This window comes from Aotus nancymaae, unplaced genomic scaffold (genome assembly GCF_030222135.1).
Source record: "Aotus nancymaae isolate 86718 unplaced genomic scaffold, 86718_ANA_hifiasm-v0.15.2.pri h1tg000032l_0, whole genome shotgun sequence".
Taxonomy (NCBI): domain Eukaryota; kingdom Metazoa; phylum Chordata; class Mammalia; order Primates; family Aotidae; genus Aotus; species Aotus nancymaae.
In genome coordinates, this window is record NW_026988445.1 from 18576278 (window position 1) to 18594018 (window position 17741).

Below are 17741 nucleotides of genomic sequence, written 5' to 3' on the forward strand. Positions count from 1 at the left end.
GTCTGGGATCCAAACCCACTTTCACTTTTTGAGCTGTCACTTTGTAGAAGCTGATGTTGGGACTCAGTGACACCTGTCCTGTTTCTGAGTGCTACTGAAGAGTCGGGCCTCCTTGCTGGGGCACAAAACATGCCTCACCCTCTCCCAGCCTTCCAGGCTTTTCTTTTAGAGAGTTACCCAGTACAAGATTGAAGAAGAGGAAAGGAACTCTGAAAGCTGTCTCTCACTTCTTTCCCCAGGTCACCAAGGAAAACAGAAACCACCTTCTGCCAGATATCGTGACGTGTGTGCAGAGCAGCAGGAAGTGAAGACATATTCTGCTTTTCTGCCCATGAAGGAGTGCCCAGTTCACAAGGAGCCTGATGGAGCCCTGCCTGTCAAGGCTGTATGCCTTTGGGGTTATGGAACCTTGTGGGCTTTTCTAGAGAAAACTCAACAGCTGTTTTCCATAAAATGTTTAAAAGATCAAATTAGCCTTAATGCTGGATTGTCTGTACAAGATTAACAATCCGTTGTGGCTTATTTATGCTTAAAGATTTCTGTTTATTTCCTCTTGCAGTCATGCACATGATTTGGGTAAATTAGGAGATGAGAAATAGTTTTCAGAGTATTAGATGGAATTTGCCCCCATCGAAGTTTATAAATGTGTTCAGGGGAAGGGGGAGGAAGGCGTTCACTGCCTAATCAGTTTTGCATGTCATGAAAATTAAATTCCTCCCCAGGTGCAGCTTCAGTCGTATGCAACTTAAAGTGATAACAGTTACAAATTTTTTAAAAAAAATTATTCCAAAAGAAAATCATTTTAGGTCATCTCCCCCAACTCTGTTTGTTTGCTTATTGCTTAATAAATGTAAAAATAAACCTGATGGTTACAGACAGGAGGCATTCTGTGGGAGGAACACGCATCCTTTAGAAGTGCTGATAGCCTCGATATTCAGCCGGCCAAATGACAAGAGCTCAGGCTCACGGGTTTGCATAAGAGCACGGCTTTGCCTAAGTTAACATGGGAGCAATTTTGAATCTTTCTATGCCTAGTTCCCCTTCCAGAAAAGCAGGGAGTGGCTGTCATCTCAGGAGAGTGATGCCACACCACGGAAGGAAACCTTCAGCCACTCGACACAACTGTGGAGCGTACCCCGTGCCGGGGGCTGGGCTTATCAAGAATAATGGTGTAGAAATGAAGGGTTCAGCCCATAGCAGGGGTACTGTAAAAATAAGGTTAAAGACCACTGAAACCCCAGAATTCATAGAGGATTAAAAACTCCCCCCCGCCTCAAGTGGTGGATGGTACTGGAGTGATAAACAGTTCAGTATTTTAGGTCATTTTGGTGAAGATCTATGAATTTCCAGGATTTCCTTTAACAGTTAGCATTGACTACACACCCACTGGCGTAAGTGGCAGTGTGCCTTCTCTCTAACCGTGGGTAAGTTGGGCATGCAGGGGTGAGACGCCCTGGGCCGGGCACTGGGACACAGTGAATGGGGCGGGAAGTACTCGCATCAACAGAACGGTGCACAGCCCAGGACTGGCTCTTAATTCAGTGTCTCTCCTCAGGGCTTTTTTTCCAAGGTAGCTTTGTGAAGCTTGACTTGGACTTGCCTTGCCTTGGAGGGACCACAACAGGAAGGCCTAATAGATCATGAACCAATCCCTCCAAAAGGGCCACTCGCCCAGGAGGAGGAAGTGGGCCTCTCCTTCCTCTGTCTCTGCCTGGCCAGGCTGTTCAGGGAGACTGAGTTCCAAGCTCAGGACGTCTGGCAGACTGGCTGTGACTTCCAGCCACCATCACCGGGACAAGAGGGTTACTGAACACTGGTGTGGGCTACATGTCTCAATGGGCCAGGAGGGGCACGGCCTCTGAGATGGATAGAGGCTTCCCACAAAGGCCTGGGAGCCTGATCCTGGCTATGAATCTGTGCAAGTAGCACAGCCCTCAGGAGAACTAAGAAAGAGGGAGACAGGCTGGGAAATGTCATCAATGTCCACCCAGGCCTGGTGGAGCTGGTCTGCCCCAGCTGGGGTGAGACCCGGAGACTTTCCTGGCACCTCCGGGAAGGCGTTCTGCATTTACAAGCACCCCTCATGCATCTGAAATACCAAGGGCCATGTTCCTTCTTGTGCTTGTTTCTAGGAGCTCAGTATTTCAGTCGTGTCTATTTTGTAGACTTTGATTTTGTCTTAGCTGGTGAAGGTTATTTCAAAGTTAAAGAGCTAGTCGGAAGGGCTTATTGCTGAAGGCAATTGTGCTTATGTGGGGTGGGGGTGTCACTGCCTACTTGAAAGTATCCACTTGTGTGGAACAGATTCAGCCCCTAGCACTTGGGGCTGTGGGAGCTTCTGCACACTTTCTCTTTAATGGTAAAGAGACAAGGTTGGAGTGTTCGTTCAAGAGCACGGTGATAGTGGTGAAAAAGGGGATTTGAGCCCACCTGTACATGGCTCGAGTTCACTCTTTCATCACTCCCTGCTGCGTTCTTCTTGAGCTTTAGCATTTTTAGTGCATTATATGCCTCCAGACCTCAGAGTTGACATTTAGCCATGATAAACTCCTGTGAATCCAAAGAACGTTTAGTGTCTCTTGTGGCGAGGTCCTGAAATGATTATTGTATTAGTCAAACAGAATGATCATGGAGCATGTATGGAGATGTCACATGCAGTCCCTGTATTGTAAAACAATGAAATTTAATGATGGATAAGATGAATTCACAAATAACTAGAACTCAAGGGCAATGCGCACAGCCTGTAGAACAGTGTCATGCTGAGATCTAAAGGAAGAAGAGGTGCCGTGGCAGAACTCCACGTGACCGTCCCCTCCATGCAGCCAGGATGAGAGGAGCAGAGCTGAGTCCTGCCTCCCTGTGGGTGCCACGGCTGAGGTGAGGAGCTCTGGTTGGATGGTGGGGGGCTGCGGGGCGGCGGCAGGGCAGATTGAAGTCAGGGATTCTCTTATACCTGAGTTTGAAATGCCTCCTATTTAAACAAAGCAAAATATCTAACAGATGGTTGGATGTGAGTCTCAAGGAGGAATTCACTTTGAAAAGCACAGAATTAACGTGTATTGCTTGTATGAAGAATCTCAGCTAGAATAACAAGGTCGGATGGGATGAATCAGGACTGATTTGAAGAATGATTTACCAAATCGTTCTTTCCTTTCCCCCTTAGCAGATCATACCGCCAGCCGCTTAACACCCAGTACTTTAAAAGTTGTTTCTTCTTACCTCTGAGTGAGGGTAAGCACAGGCAGGGAGATGGGCGAGCCTTTTAAATGGATAGAGTATCATCTGTGATTATCATCCCTGACAGGGAGGGATCCCTCCAATTATCAAGCGGGTGGGAACACTGGTTGCCTGGAAAATGTGAAACAGACTTACTTATCTTCTTTTGCTGCCAATTTTGGTATTCATAGAAGGTTGCTGTATCTGTGTATTGTACCTGTGTGTGTAATGATGGTGGATGCTTGTGTAGCACAGTGACTTGGGACAAAACAGCACAGTGGATGAGGCTGGAGGTGGCGAGCTAAGTAAACAGGCATTGCATTGCACATTTTGTGGGCAAAGAGAAGTTGAAGCATCTCATGATTTTAACAAACTACTTGCCAGATGATTTCAACACACAGTGCAGAATTTAGAATCAATAATGTCAAATTATCCAGACAAGTCATATAAAACCAAGCACTATGGTTTTTATATTATCTTTGGAGGAGAAACCATTTTGTTCTGTGTCCAAATAACTCTTTAGCTATATACTGGCATAACATGAACAACTCTAGCAAGAAATGTCAAATTAGGGATGCCTCCTCTAAACGGGGCTTAGAATATAACATTTTGAAGGAAATCCTTTCTGATACACAGCTGACTAGTTGAAGGACCAGATTAACAAGTTCATGAGTTGTAAATATGAAAGTTGTGTACCACAGTAAAAAAGAAAAAGAGGTATGACTGCATTGTTGATGCTGGTCAACAGCCCCCAAGACTCCGACGCCACCACCTTCCCTCTGTGGGCGCGTTCACCTGAGGATGTGAGTGTACGCATCTGCGCCCCAGTTTGCACACTCGAGACGCCCACTCACAGACAGTGCAGAATGGCACTGCACTCCTGTCTGATGAATGTGGCCTTAATGTAGATACACTGTGTCACTTTCATTCTCCCTCCTCCCCACAAAAGATGCCACTGAGAACCCGTGAACTGGGATAAGCAACGAACAGAGTAACAGTTGAGGAAGCACCTCAGGAACGTCCCCAGAGAAACAGGACGGAGCAGGGCCCAGGGTGCTCTTGCTTTCTCGCCTGCACAGCCATGTCCGTCCAGCCTGGGTTTCTAGCTCTTTGCGGAGATTCCCCTTTTTGTGGAATGCTTTCTGTGTTTCCTACCTCAGTGCCTAAGGAGTGACCAGTCGTGCTTCTGGCTGATGGCTTCCAGGCACTGTGGTTTTCCTAACTCAAGGAGTCACCCGCATGGGGAGGCCGCACTCACAGCTCCAGCCCTGCCGTTTAGCCCTTGGGGCCTGGCTGTAAAGTTGCCCCAGAAGATTACAGGATCTACCAGCCAAGTTTAATTTGGCTACCTTAGAAAACTGCAGCAAGGCCCAATCAGCTTCCTATTAGACACACAACTACATTTAAATTAAAGTTTGCACATCTAGGGAGTGCTGATCTGAAAATAATAGCATTCTGTCTCTGATTATAGAGCCCACTTACTGTTATTAATTGCTGATTCTTATTTTACAAAAAAAAAATTATAAAAGCATTACCATTTACTTCCAAGAGGTAAGGGATTCTCCATAATACCCTTCCCCCAGCCTTCTCCATAATACCCTTCCCCCAGCCTTCTCCCCAAATTTCCAAATCCTAAAGACTTTGAAGAAATTTGTGTGACTATTTAAAATTGAATATTTCTGGCCGCATGCAGTGGCTCACGCCTGTAATCCCAGCACTTTGGGAGGCTGAGGAGGGCGGATCACGAGGTCAGGAGTTCGAGACCAGCCTGGGCAATATGGTGAAACTCAGTCTCTACTAAAAATACAAAAATTAGCTGGGTGTGTCAGTACGTGCCTGTAATCCCAGCTACTTGGGAGGCTGAGGCAGAAGAATTGCCTGAGCCCGGGAGGCAAAGATTGCAGTAAGCTGAGATAGTGCCACTGCACTCCAGCCTGGGCGATGCGGGGAGACTGTCTCAAAAAAAAAAAAGAAATTGAGTATTTCTAACTATGATCTTTTCAAAAGGGATGGTTCACCAGGCCAGTGATACTCTATGGACTCCATTTTGGGACCTCTACCCCAGCAAGGATACAGGTTCCTGGGGGTTTTGAAGATGGGAAAAGTTGTCTCAGAATTTACCCAAATGTCATTCTCACCATAAAAGATACACTTTTAGAAATGAGAAGTTTCAACAGAACTCAAAACACTGGACACAACAATAACTATAAACATTTTAATTTCAAAAACAAAGGTGTGCGCGAGTGTTCTGTGACAGTCAGGGTTGCGGGGCTTGGAGAACAAGCACTTGTCCCCGTGAAGCCCACAGGGCGCTGGCGGCCCACAAATCGCTTAGACTACAGTGAGGAGCGTCGTGTGACTCAGGTGGCTTCCATGCACGAAATGGACTTGATTTCTAAACTCACATCCGAACGTATCCTGGCTTTTCACAGAATACTTGAGACATGACTGCATGCGTGATCACGGTTCTTGTGAAACTGCCACCATATTATGCTTAACAGCTGCATAAATATGATAAAGAAATAGGGTTTTCTTGACACTTAGATTTAAGCCTAATGCATCTGCCCAGCTGATGGCGTCAGACGTGCTGCTGTTCGTTTCTTTTTCACGGTAACAGTAATGTATAAAGTGCCAATGATGTAGCATGCAGTTGTCTTACTTTCTTCAGGGCATTCATTTCCTGGCTCTGTTTACTCTAGTTGTTTTAAGATAGTAAATGGCTTTTGTTTGAGACTGCAGATTCTGGAGCGTGTGTGGTGCTGTCCACGGTGTGTTGCCCTGGGTGGCACCGCGCCTTGGGGAGGAGCTGCGGTGTGGCTTCTTCGTTGTTTCCCCATCGTGTGAGTTGTGTTTTTGTTTTTTTCAAAAACCTGAGGTAAGTTCTGTGTTTTGGAACAGCTCTCCTTTTCCACAGGAGGAGCCCCTCATGGATCGCCGTGTTGAGTGGTTGTGATTTGGGGAGAGCAGCACAGGTGGGAGCTGTGGGGGCGCCGACCTCCCCCCCACCCCCCGCCGGCTGCACACCTGTCACTGCTCGTCTGACGCACTTTGCTGCGAGGCTGTGTCGTCCAGGCCCATGTCCTCCTGGCTTGCTCTCCTGCAGACCACCCTGAGAGTCTCTGCCACAGCCTCAGCCAGACGTCGGTCACGAACCTGTCCCTGCTCGGTGGTGTCGGTGGGCTCACACGGCTCGGAGAGGTGCTTCCAAAGAGAAGAAAGAAAAGCAGCAAACTGCTCAGCAGATGTTCACTACCCACTTTTTTTTTTTTGTTTTTTTTTTTTTTTTTGAGACGGAGTTTCGCTCGTTACCCAGGCTGGAGTGCAATGGCGCGATCTCGGCTCACTGCATCCTCTGCCTCCTGGGTTCAGGCAATTCTCCTGCCTCAGCCTCCTAAGTAGCTGGGATTACAGGCACGCGCCACCATGCCCAGCTAATTTTTTGTATTTTTAGTAGAGACGGGGTTTCACCATGTTGACCAGGATGGTCTCGATCTCTTGACCTCGTGATCCACCCGTCTCGGCCTCCCAAAGTGCTAGGATTACAAGCGTGAGCCACCGTGCCCAACCGTCACTACCCACTTTTAATTGGCACCCCCCCACCCCGTGCTGTGGGAACTAAAGGCTGGTGCTGCCCAACCTCGAGGTCAAATTCTAACGTCAGGTCAAATGACAGGGGTCCAGCACGGTGGCCTCTGAGGACAGGACAGCAGCTGATGCCGCATCTGGGACACAGGGCCTCTGCATGCCAACCTTTCTGGATGACTATGCTGGAAAGAGCGGCCCGGGGGGAAAGGGCATTTGTGCGCCCGGATTTCCAGTTGTGGTCAGTGTGACTTCATGCACACTTAGCCCCTGTCATGAATGCTGAGTTCCAGCAGGCTTGACCCCAGTAGGACACAGGGGCTGTTCTGTTCTGGGGGCATGTGGTCCCAATGACTCAACTGCCCATTTTGGAGAGCAGGAAGGAGAATTTGACAGAATCCCAGAACTGCACCCACAGACTGTGACTTTAACAGATTGGGGCAGAGAGAAGGGTGATATTTTATGCACTTATATTGAAGAAATAAAGAAAAGGGAGGGGAGATTTATTCTTTTAGTTATCTAAACGTAGGTCAAATTCCTGCAGTAACCAGCTCTTTCCTCTTGGCCAGAATGGCCTGGAGGTTCCAGGAAAGCCCATCAATCTCCCCCTCCATGAAAGATGGCACCCGTGGCTGCAATCCTACAGCTTTTCATAGGGTGGCCAGCCCAGCCTTCGCTTCCCCTGGCAGGAAGGCACTTGTGTGGAGAGCTTTTCCCATGAAGGAGAGGGAGGGTGACACGAGGATGTTCAGGTGTGGTCCCCTCTCTCCACCTGCAAATAACCACACCCAGAACCAGAGGCCAAGCTGCTGCAACTCTGGTGTTTGATGGAAAGCATGAGCCACAGGCAGGAAAACCTGAACACCCAAAAGGAGCGGGGGAAATCTCCAAATCTGACCCAGCTTTGCCTTGACACCATCGATTTTCCCTGTCTACTGGGTTACACAGGAGAACTGCTGGGCATTTACCTTTTTCTCGCTGATGAAGCTTAAGAATTCATTTCATGTCAGCTGCCTTGTGATTCTGGACAAGTAACAGCTTATTTGGGTGACGTCCTTAAAACTCTCCTTGTCTAGTATTGAAATACCTAGAAGCAGTGGGCTGTCTCTGCAGCTTTAAAGTTAAATCTTGGCTGAGAAGTGATGCTGATCTAACTCCAGCATTGACAGCTACCCTTTCCTCTCCCTCAAGCCAGAAATCATGTAAAAAGAGTCCCACCGTATGGATGAATGGAGAGCGTTCTCCCTCACTCCCAGGTGCAGGGCTGGTGGCCACAGTTCTGCTGAACCTCTGCATCTGGCGACTCCTTTCAGTGCCTGCCTGGGTATTATCATTTACAGGACGTGTGCTCTGTATCTTGTCTAATCACTGTCATCTGCCATTCTGGGAGCCCCATAGAGGAGGGGATGGGGTTCTGCAGGCAGAAGGGTGGGGACCATGCTCAGGCTGGAAGCCCATGCCAGCACCCTAGCTCATCCTGGGGAGCCCTGCCCAGCCCCTTACCCGAGTGGCCTGGCTGGCAGCCCTGGCTGAGGGGCCCATCACGATATTGACGCTGCTGGATGACTGGGTGTCACTGGTATTGCCCCCCTCCGCAGCAGAGAGTCCAGAAATTACGAGCGCGCTGGAAAAGCTTCTCTTGCCGAAGAGGAAGCTCAGGGTGGAGCTGGTGGAGGAGCCCAGGCTGGACCTGATGAGGGCCTCAGCCCGCTCGCGGACGCTCAGGTGACCTGTGGTGGTGACGGGTGGGGGCTGAGAGTGCAGGGACGTGGCCGAGGTGTGCAGGGAGAGCCGGCTGCCCGAGAGCCTCTGGGCCAGCTCGTGCACGGAGGTGGACGTCTGGAGGAATGGCTGGCGGCTCTCTAAGATAGGGCCAGATGAGCTCAGCATGGGCGGCCTTTGGCTTAGCGCCGAGTGTGCCTGCACGGACTGGCTCCTGCCTTTCCTCCTGCCTTTAAAAGAAAGCAGAACATAGAGTTGTAACGGGGGGTCATGAACATCGAGGCCTGTGTGGTGAAGCAGGTGGCCTGCTCTGCCTGGGCCTGGGGAACCTTCCTCAGGGCAGCACCTGCAAGGCTGGGACAAGAGCTGGAAGCCTGACCACTGCCTCACCCGCTCCCTCCCGCCGAGTCCACGTCCTGAGAACTGAAGGGCACCCAAGGGTGGGGGCTGGGGTTGGGGACACAGTGTGAGAAGCTGGAGCCAGAGTGACAGATCTGCCCAGTTTGCCAAGACATTCTTGGTTCTGGCACTGAAAAGTCCCTCGTCCCTAGAAGCTACTTGGTCCAGGCAAACCAGGACGATGCCAGCAGTGGAACTTGGCCTCATAAAGTAAACCCAAATGTGATCCTGGTTCCTATGCTCATCTGATCAGCAGCGATAACGGAAAACATGCAGGGTTCTGTGATTTTTCTTTGCCATGAAGAAAGAAGAAAGGCAAGGAGAGCTGAAGCTCATGCCATGGGCTCTGTTTTCCAGGACAGCCTTTCCTTACAGGCCCACATGCTACTGGCCAGGCCTGGGCCTCGGTTCCCATGCTTTTCTCACCCAGCCCCTTCATCCACCGCCTTGCCCCTCAGGGGCCCTGCCACCCCAGCCTGGCTGGCAGCCCTGGGCAAGGGGCTCATCACGATGTTAATGCCGCTGGATGACTGGGTGTCACTGGTATTGCCCCTCTCCGCAGCAGAGTCTGGAAATGACGAGCTGAAAGTTGTCTAGACAAGGCCATTTTTGACAAAAGGGACTAGACTACTCCCAAAGATGTGGTTCTGTCCATGCTTCTGGAAGCAGGCCAACTTCACGGGGTCTTCTGTGCCTGATTCCCCTGTGTGGTGTGTTGGTCAGCACTGCGGTCTAAGCAGTCTTAAAAAAAATGTGCTGGCTAGAACACTGGGTTAACTTGAGCATCCATGATCACGGGGGGCTAATTTTGAAATATTATTTTGATGGGAGCAGCTAGTGATGTCACAGTTCTACCAACGGCCTCATGGGGATATATGTCTCCTGCAGCTGCTACAATTAGGCATTAAATCAAGTTAAATAGAGGAGGCTGAGGCATAAGTATCAGAAAGGATGCCCAATGCATTGCCTCGTGTTCCACCTCACCCCAAATGCCTGAGTTATTCATTGTGCATCTGGTGATTTTGAAGCAGGTATGGCTGCCTACAGGAGAACCCAGAACTGACACATCATGTGAGAGGCAATTCATTAGCGATAAACGTGACAATGGGGATTCCAGGATTCTTCCAGCCTCACCCCACCCCACCGTGGCCTAGGCTGAAGGGGCCTTTCTGCCTCATGTTGACCACAGTGCCAGTTTGGATGCTGTGATGGTTGAGTGCCCATTTGCAGAGGGCACTGGTGCTTCCATCTCACTTTCTCCTGCTGCGTGCTGAGAGTATGGAGTGCTCACCCCACAGTGCTGTGGCTTCCACAGGATGGGGCTGCCCTCCCGGGGAGGAGTGTGCTCAGCCCCTGGCACAGGGCCCATCCACCTCTGCCGCAGGAGGGGTGCATCTGGGCCTGCCTGAGAGGTCCCAGCTGGGTAGTTGAATATGTTGCTCTTACAGAGAAAAAAGGAGGAAAGGGACCCTGACGAATCAGAATGAAAAACAGGGATGGCGATTTGTTACTGGCAAGGCTTGACGTCTGTTTGTGATTTATATCGTAAAAGCAGATCACTGTCCAAAAATAGTCCACAATTCATCCACAAGTCAATGATTGTGATGCTCAATAGAAGACCACCCATACTTGGTGGGGAACTTCCCAGAGAATTCCAGGAACCAAGGGACAAATAACCCACTGTGTGTCAAAGGGAAATGGCCTGCTGTAGTCTGTGCAAGACAAAGACTCCCTCCCCCGCCACACAACTTCATTGCTTCTGATTTTCTCATTGCTTTTTTTTTTTTAATTAACTTTGCAAATGGAACAGCACTAAGTAAGCAAACCATGCTAAATGCATCATGCTACAGGATCATTATTTTACAATTTAACTTATTTTGCAGATTACTGTATTACCAAGTTATGAATGTTTCTAGGGAAAACCTCCCTAGAACCTGAATGGAAATAGCTTATGTATAAATCACCTTTCCTGGTTTATTATCATGGCACTTAGTACCTTTGTCTTGGATATTCTCTGAAAGGTGGTGGTGCAGCTCCTTAGGAATATGACAACACAGCCTCCCTCTCCAATCTGGGATTCGGATTAGTTATGAATTCCTAACTGCTCATCAGTAAGTAGGTCACCAGCCTCCACTGCTAGGCCAACTCCCCTTCCAGCAATGACATATACTTTTTACCTCAGCAAGACGATTGCAGGTTGTCAGGCCCTAGATGAGGCTGGCATAGTGGCGCCTGTCAGCTGGGTGCAAAGCGCTGTGTGCACCAACAGCAGCAGATGCACAGCGTGGCCAGCCTGGGGAGAGGAGTTCTGCTTGTGGGGTCTCAGGCAGGAGGGACCCCAGTCCTCCGAGCATCTAGTAAGGGCTCAGGGTTGGGATACCCGGCCAGAACTGAGGCAGGGACCAAGGAAGGGTGGGGCAGTTGGTCCCCAGTTATGGGAGTTGAGTCTTGGTGACCTGGTGAGTGAAACAAGACCCTTGTTAGAATTTGGTTCAAATTCGCCCTGCAAAACTGCTCACTCTTTGCTACATAGCCAAGGGTCTCTGTCGTGCCCTTCCCAGAGAGGCAGGTCCTCCACTCTGAGAGGCCCCCGACCACCTCTCGAATGGCGCTTAACACACTGTGTTGTCACTGTCTGATGCACGGTGCTCTCCACCCTGTGCCCTTTGTGCAGCAAAGGACCCCTGTGTCACTTCTATAAGCTCAGCACCCAGCACACTAACATGTAAGTAAAGGATACATGGGAAAAACCTGAAAAACTGACCTGATGCCAAAAGCCTGATTAGAAATCCAGTGAGTCCCAGAAAGTTCAGAGTGGGTACAGTGTTTCTTAAACTTGGCAATTAGAAGCATTTCAAAAAATTAATCAATACCTTGACTAGAGGCTGAGAACCATAGGCAAGCAGCTGTCAATGGGCCCAAGGGGCCTCAATGTAGACTGGAGGGCAAGCTAAAGGTTAGGAAAATTGGAAGCTGATTTTTCCATTGTTCCAGGTCAAGTATGAAGACCCGGGATCAGGAGTGTCCTCTCTGTAGCTGGAGAATGGCCTCTAATGCCCCCGCATTGGCCAACCAGGTCTCTGGCTTCCTTTCTGGGAGCTGTGCATCTCAACTCGGATGGGCATGGTTGTTTTACTTAACTGGGAGGAGGGTGAGAAGGAGGCCAGAGACTGAAATCAAATCCAGTTATCCTCACATCCCCAAAGGGAACGGTGGCCTGCTGGGAATGGCAGGTAGGTGGTTTCCCTAAAATGTCCCGGGCAGAGGTGGCCCGGCCAGGCAGAGCCGCCCCTCACACAGTGGTAGCCTCCTTCTTGGGCTTGCTCTCCTGGGAACCCCAGGGGCCTCCTGCACACTGGGTCTCAGGTGCAGTGTCTTAAGGTGAATGAAAGCTTTGTGCTCCCAGTCCCAGTCAGGGCTGGAGACCCACATGCCCACACCATCTGCATCCATGAAGGAGGTCAGAATCAGGGGCATGGTCAGGTGCAGGAGGCAAGCCTGTGGGTGCAGCTCACGCCATGGGCATCTTCTAGCATCTGCTGTTCATTAAGTGCCAAGGGTGCCATGGTGTGGGAGCCCTCAGGGAGTTCACACCTACCTGTACCTTCCTTTTCCAAGGCCAAGGGCTCCAACCTGAGGCCCAGGAGTGTAAGTGTGGGGCGAGTTGCTAACCACCAAGGGACATGGAGATAGGACAGTGGCTCCTGACCTTCCACCGCCCGTGGGGAGGCAGCAAGTGTCGTGAACCACAGTGGAAGCTGGCAAGTGCCCCACTGCAGCTTCCAACACAGTGGGAGTAGAACGAAGGTGACATTTACCTTTTCCAGGGGACAAGAAGGAGAGAGTGTGGGGTAGGCAAGTTATCCCTTGCCCATGCCTATTCTGGGCCTCTCTAGATTTCTTCCAGGAGATCCTGCTATGCTCAGGGTGTCTCAGGCTTTCCTGGGGCCCCAGATGCTAGTGTGAAGCAAACATGCACATACCTTCCCTCCTTTCAAATTCGAGTTTGGACTCCAGCCCTGTTCCCGGTGGCCTCCCCAGAGTGGCCATTTTGCTTATGTTGCAGGCCTTGCATGAGCTTTACAGGAGTTGCCCAGGAGCCCTCACTGAAGGCAGCTGCCATGGCAGAAGCTGAGTGTGGAGATGCCTGGGCAGCTCCGGCAGGGCCGCAGGGTGGCAGGGTGGGAGGGCGGGCGGCAGGGCTGTCCCCTGACATCCTGGGCCTCATGCCTGGCACCTTCCCATAGCTCAATGGGCCTCATGCCTGGCACCTTCCCATAGCTCAATGGGCCCCCTGAGGGACTCCAGTCCAAATGGTCTGGACAGGCGACTGCCTGCAGTGCTTGTGTTCCTCATAGGGACCGCTTGAGGATCTCAGCTGCATCTGAAGACAGCCTGGCTGCTCTAAGGGTGGGGAAGCACCCTGAAGGGGACCATGAGTGCGGTCCTCCCCTCAGCCTGTCAGCTGTCTTTAGGGCCCCCATTTTCTGAGCCCTATCACCAAGCATCACCAGGAGACTTCAGTCTTGGGTCTCCTGGAGAAGCCTTCTGGATAGTTGAGTCACATCCTGGAGGGATTCTGGCAGGGGGATTGTGGCACCAAGGACATAATGCACATTTCAGGAGAGCCAACAGGATCGGCAGCTCTTGGCTCCACTGCTCTAGGCTGTGATAGAACCTGGCTACAGCTGGAAGTCTGAGACCAGAGGGCCTTGCAACCTCACCCTCTAGGGAAGTTGTAGTGTAAGTGGCTGAGGCCAGGAGGGGTAACCATCCACTCATTCGTTCAACCCTTGTCTGCTGAGCCCAGGACCATGCTTACCTAAGCAGCCACCCAGCCCAGCACCTTAGAGGTCTCTCTTGGTGCCCCCTGCAGCCATCTCTGTCCCCACAGGGCCAGGAAGCTGTGATGACAGGAGCATGTCAGCCAGGTCCCACACACTGCTGCCTGGCCATATGCTGGGACCCCAGGACTCCAGAATTCCCTGCCCTAATCTGGGGCCTGCACAGGCCTCTTCCCCAGGGTCCGCTTCCAGGGTGGACCTTGGGCCTACTTGCAGGCGTGTGCACCTTCAGAGGGGCATGTGAATGAGGTGGCTCCTGTGCACGCCAGCAGCCCCTCACCTGGCAGGATGTAGGAAGAGCGAGGAAGTGGGTGGTGTGGTCTTCATATGTGGTCCTGTTGCAGGCTCTGCAGAAGTCAGGGATCCCCAGCTGAGCATCCACTGTGGGCTGCACTGTCCCAGGTGCCCAGCAGTGAGCAGCTCATGGGTAATTCTGAGCACATACAACGGACGTGCATCAGGCAGTGATTGGAGGGAGGAGAAAGTGGGGCAGGAGGAGGGGAGTGCCATGTGGAAGGCTGGCCGGGGTCTCTTGGATAAGCTGGGATTTGATGGAAGGCTGTGTGGGTGAGCGAAGGAGCTGCAAGCCTGGGAGAGGCACATTTGAGACAGAGGAAGCAGCAGCTGTGGGGCTCTGAGGGGGAGAACGCTGGACACTGGTGAGGGACAGCAAGGGGCTGTGTGCTGGGGATGCGGGCCCGCAGGAGAGGGCTGAGAGAAGGCATCAGAGAGACAGCAGGTCAGATAGGGCCCAGCCTGCAGGGGAAGGGCATGTGTGGGGCGTGTGTGGGTTTTCTGGGCTGAATCGTGTTCCCTCCCGATTCCACTGTTGAAGCCCTATCCTCTAGGACCTCAGGGTGGGGCCTTACTTGGACTCAGGTTGTTGTAAATGTCATTAGTGAAGATGAGGTCATACTGGAGTAGAATGCGCCCTGAGTCTAAGATGACCAGCGTCCTTATGAAAAGGGGACGTGTGGACGCAGACAAGCACCTAGGGAGAACACGATGTCAAGATGAAGCCGGAGCTCAGGGATGCTTCTCCAGGCCAGGGAGTGCCGAAGATGGCCAGTAAACCACTGCAAGCTAGGGAAGGGTCCTGGAGCCCATTCCCCTCCAGCCCTCAGGAGGAGCCAAGCCTGCCCACACCAGCATCTCAGACTTCCAGCTTCCAGAACTGGCAGACAGTAGGTTCCTGCTGTTAGAAGCCACCCGAGCCACGACACATTGTTACGGCAGCCCCAGCAGACTAACAGGTATATTCTGAGCTAAAGCCACCATTCAACAGAAGAACAATGTGAACTGGTTTAAGTTTAAATACAATCGCTGTGATTTGCTTTGTGGAGATTTACAATTTTGTGAGTTGTCAGAGCTGCACAAAAGACCAGAGAAAAAGATAGCAAGAGAGATGGAAACCGAGAGAGGGTTTTTTCTTCTTTGAAGTTGGGAGGGGGTGGCAGGCCTTGTTCCATCTCCCCTGTCCCACTCCAACTCCAGTGTGGCTAAAAGGGGCCAAGGTACAGCTTGGGCCACTGCTTCAGAGGGTGCAAGCTCCAAGCCTTTGCTGCTTCCGTGTGGTGTTGGCCCTGAGGGTGTGCACAAGACAAGAGTGGAGCTTTAGGAACCTCTGCTTCGATTTCAGAGGATGTATGGAAATGCCTGCTGTCCAGGCAAAACTCTGCTGCAGGGGCAGAGCTCTCATGGAGAACCTCTGCTAGGGATAGTGTGGAAGGGAAAGGTGGGGTTGGAGCCCCCAGAGTCTCACTGGGGTACTGCCCAGTGGAGCTGTGAGAAGAGGGCCACCATCCTCCAGACCCTAGAAAGGTAGATACACCAACAGCTTGCACTGTGCTCCTGGAAAAGCCGCAAACACTCAATCCCATGCCATGAAAGCAGCCACAAGGACTGTACCCTGCAGAGTCACAGATGCAGAGCTGCTCAAGGCATTGGAAGCCCACCTCTTGCATCAGTGTGACCTGAATGGGAGACATGGCATCAAAGGAGATTTTGGAGCTTTAAGATTTAATGACTGCTCAGCTGGGTTTTGGACTTGCATGGGGCCTGTGGCCTCTTTGTTTTGAACAATTCCTTCCAGTTGGAATGGGAACATTTACCTAATGCTTGTACCCCCATGGTATCTTTGAAGTAACTAACTTGTTTTTGATTTTACAGGCTCATAGGTGGAAGGGACTTGCCTTGTCTCAAATGAGACTTTGGACTTGGACTTTTGAGTTAATGTTGGAATGAGTTAACTTTGGGGGATGATTGGGAAGGCATGATTGGTTTTGAAATGTGAAAGAACATGAGATCTGGGAAGGACTAGAGGCAGAATAATGCGATTTAGCTCTGTGACGCCACCCAAATCTCTTCTCTAATTGTAATCCCCATGTGTCGAGGGAGGAACCTAGTGTGAGGTGATTGGATCGTGGGGGTGATTCCCCCAGGCTATTCTCGTGATAGTGAGTGAGTTCTCATGAGAGCTGGTGGTTTTAAAGTGTGGCACTTCCTCACTCTTGCTCTCTCCTGCCACCATGTAAGATGTGCCTTGCTTCCCCTTCACCTTCCACCATAATTGTAAGTTTCCTGAGGTCTCCCCCGCCATGCAGAACCGTGAGTTAATTAAACCTCCTTTCTTTATAAATTACCCAGTCTCAGGTAGTGTATTTAGAGCAGTGTGAAAATGGACTAATACACTCAGTTTCTTCATCTGCAAGATGAGGAGGGTGAAAGCGCCTGCACCTCTAAGATGCCATGGTAAAGATCCAGTAAATTTGTACATGAAAGTACTCAGGATGGTGTTGGTAGAGTAGCACCTGAGAACTGTTACTGTTATCAAATATAATCACCTGCAGCAAGGATGCTGTGAATACACCTGGGGGCACGGAAAGAGCAGGTGGCAGCAAGGTAGGTGAGTTCAAAGCAGCTGATGCTTGGCCCAGGGCTTCATGAATCTCCCAACCCTCCATCCCCCTAGCAGGACAACGACTGGTCTCAGAGCCTGGGACAAACTCAGGCTGCAGGTGCAGCTAAGGGATGTGGGGTGTGGGGTATTTTACCAGGCATGCTCCTTTACTTGTAAAATGTAGAATGCCAGCGGTGGCCTTGGCAGGAGCAGTTTTAAGAAGCATTCATGAAAAATTAACAGCTGGTTTGGGCCTTAGAAAATCCTGCTCCAGAGTAAGCATGTCATTTAAATACGTGGAGGTAGATGCCCAAGAAATACAAAGCAGCTGCAAGAGCTGGAAGCAGTGACCTCTGGGGATTAGCAGTGTTGCTGGGGGGTGAAGGGGGAACCCAGGATTTTGTTTTAATCCAGGAAGTCCTGTTTGAGTTTTAAACTATGCTGATATGCTGATTGTATAGTTTGATTATTAAATTTTAAGTTAAAAATCCAACTAAAAAAAAAAAAAAGATCCTGCTCCAACATCTTCCACAAAAGGGATAGCTGTGATTGCTCCTGTAATCTTGCCTGGAAAAGCTGCTGTTCCTTCCCCTCCCTGGAGTCAGTACAGGGTCACTGTACTGACCTGCCTAAGGTGTCTGGACTCCAGGGAGGGGAAGGAACACCAGCTCTTCCAGGCAAGGCCAGTTGCAGGTGCTGTTTTACTAGGAAGAAAGGGAAGAAGGTGTTTCCAATTTCTTTTTTTGAGATGGAATCGTGCTCTGTCTCCCAGGCTAGAGTGCTGTAGTGTGATCTCGGCTCACTGCAACCTCCAGCTCCTGGGTTCAAGCAATTCTTCTGCTTCAGACTCCCAAGTAGCTGGGATTACAAGTGCCCACCACCATGCCTGGCTATTTGGGTTTTTTTTTTTTTGTATTTTTAGTAGAGACGGGGTTTCACCATGTTGGCCGGGCTGGTCTTGAACTCCTGACCTCATGTGATCCTCCCACCTTGATCTCCTAAAGTGCTGGGTTGATGGGCGTGCACCACCACACCTGGTCTCCAATTTCTTTTCTGCCAAGCTTCAAGAAACCAGGTTT

At 50.6% G+C, this 17741-nt stretch overlaps 2 protein-coding genes across 6 annotated transcripts in view; one reads left to right on the forward strand and one right to left on the reverse strand.

The window, feature by feature from the left end:
- Positions 1 to 866, forward strand: part of NTPCR (nucleoside-triphosphatase, cancer-related) — a 28110-nt gene extending 27244 nt beyond the window's left edge. Inside the window, exon 4 of one of the 2 annotated variants that reach the window (XM_021677334.2) lies at positions 240 to 866. In XM_021677334.2, coding sequence (XP_021533009.2) covers positions 240 to 505 — 266 coding nt within the window. In that variant the 3' untranslated portion in view covers positions 506 to 866. The remainder of the gene's footprint in view (positions 1 to 239) is intronic. The other variant, XM_012459872.3, reaches the window with a different exon arrangement.
- A 4551-nt stretch (positions 867 to 5417) lies between these two features.
- PCNX2 (pecanex 2) overlaps positions 5418 to 17741 on the reverse strand; it is a 308138-nt gene continuing 295814 nt past the window's right edge. For 2 of the 4 annotated variants that reach the window (XM_064383610.1, XM_064383609.1), the window contains exons 33-34: positions 8302 to 8750; positions 5418 to 6417 (exon numbers count right to left, since the gene is read on the reverse strand). In XM_064383610.1, the coding sequence (XP_064239680.1) occupies positions 6244 to 6417; positions 8302 to 8750 (623 nt within the window). In that variant the 3' untranslated portion in view covers positions 5418 to 6243. Of the gene's footprint in view, positions 8213 to 8301; positions 8751 to 11108; positions 11376 to 17741 lie in introns of those variants that run through there. The other 2 variants (XM_064383611.1, XM_064383612.1) reach the window with 2 other exon arrangements.